This window comes from Formica exsecta, unplaced genomic scaffold (assembly GCF_003651465.1).
Source record: "Formica exsecta isolate Colony F162 unplaced genomic scaffold, ASM365146v1 C16282720, whole genome shotgun sequence".
Lineage (NCBI taxonomy): Eukaryota > Metazoa > Arthropoda > Insecta > Hymenoptera > Formicidae > Formica > Formica exsecta.
In genome coordinates, this window is record NW_021845290.1 from 1 (window position 1) to 512 (window position 512).

Below are 512 nucleotides of genomic sequence, written 5' to 3' on the forward strand. Positions count from 1 at the left end.
CAAGCAGTGTCAATTGTTGGCCCATCTGGCAGTGGTAAAAGCACCATTTTAAAGCTTCTGCTCCGTTTTCATGATCCAAACAAAGGTAGCATTACTATCGATGGGCACAACATTAAGTCAATTGCGCTAAATGACCTCAGATCGTTGTTTGGCTTAGTGCCACAAGATCACATGATATTTTCTTGCTCAATAATGGAAAATATACTATATGGCAAACCGGGTGCTGAATATGAAGAGGTGAAGCAAGCAGCTATCAGCGCTTATGCGATGGAATTTATTGATAAGCTGCCTGATAAATTTGATACATTTGTAGGAAAAAGAGGATTAAAACTTTCTGAAGGACAAAAACAACGTATTATAATAGCAAGAGCCATACTCAAAAACCCTCAGGTTTTAATACTGGATGAAGCAACCTCTGCCCTTGATTATAAAAGTGAGAACCTCGTGCAAAAAGCATTGAGCAAGTTAATGCAAAACAGAACAACGATCGTAATTACACACAGACTATCAAC

The 512-nt window shown here is 38.5% G+C and overlaps 1 protein-coding gene across 1 annotated transcript; it reads left to right on the top strand.

The window, feature by feature from the left end:
* Positions 1–3: 3 nt before the first annotated feature.
* On the top strand, positions 4–507 carry LOC115245750 (putative multidrug export ATP-binding/permease protein SAS1788; the record flags this gene model as incomplete). Its single annotated transcript, XM_029824253.1, has 1 exon — positions 4–507. A coding segment is annotated over one exon (504 nt), but the record flags the coding sequence as incomplete, so codon positions are not given.
* Between the last annotated feature and the right edge of the window lie 5 nt (positions 508–512).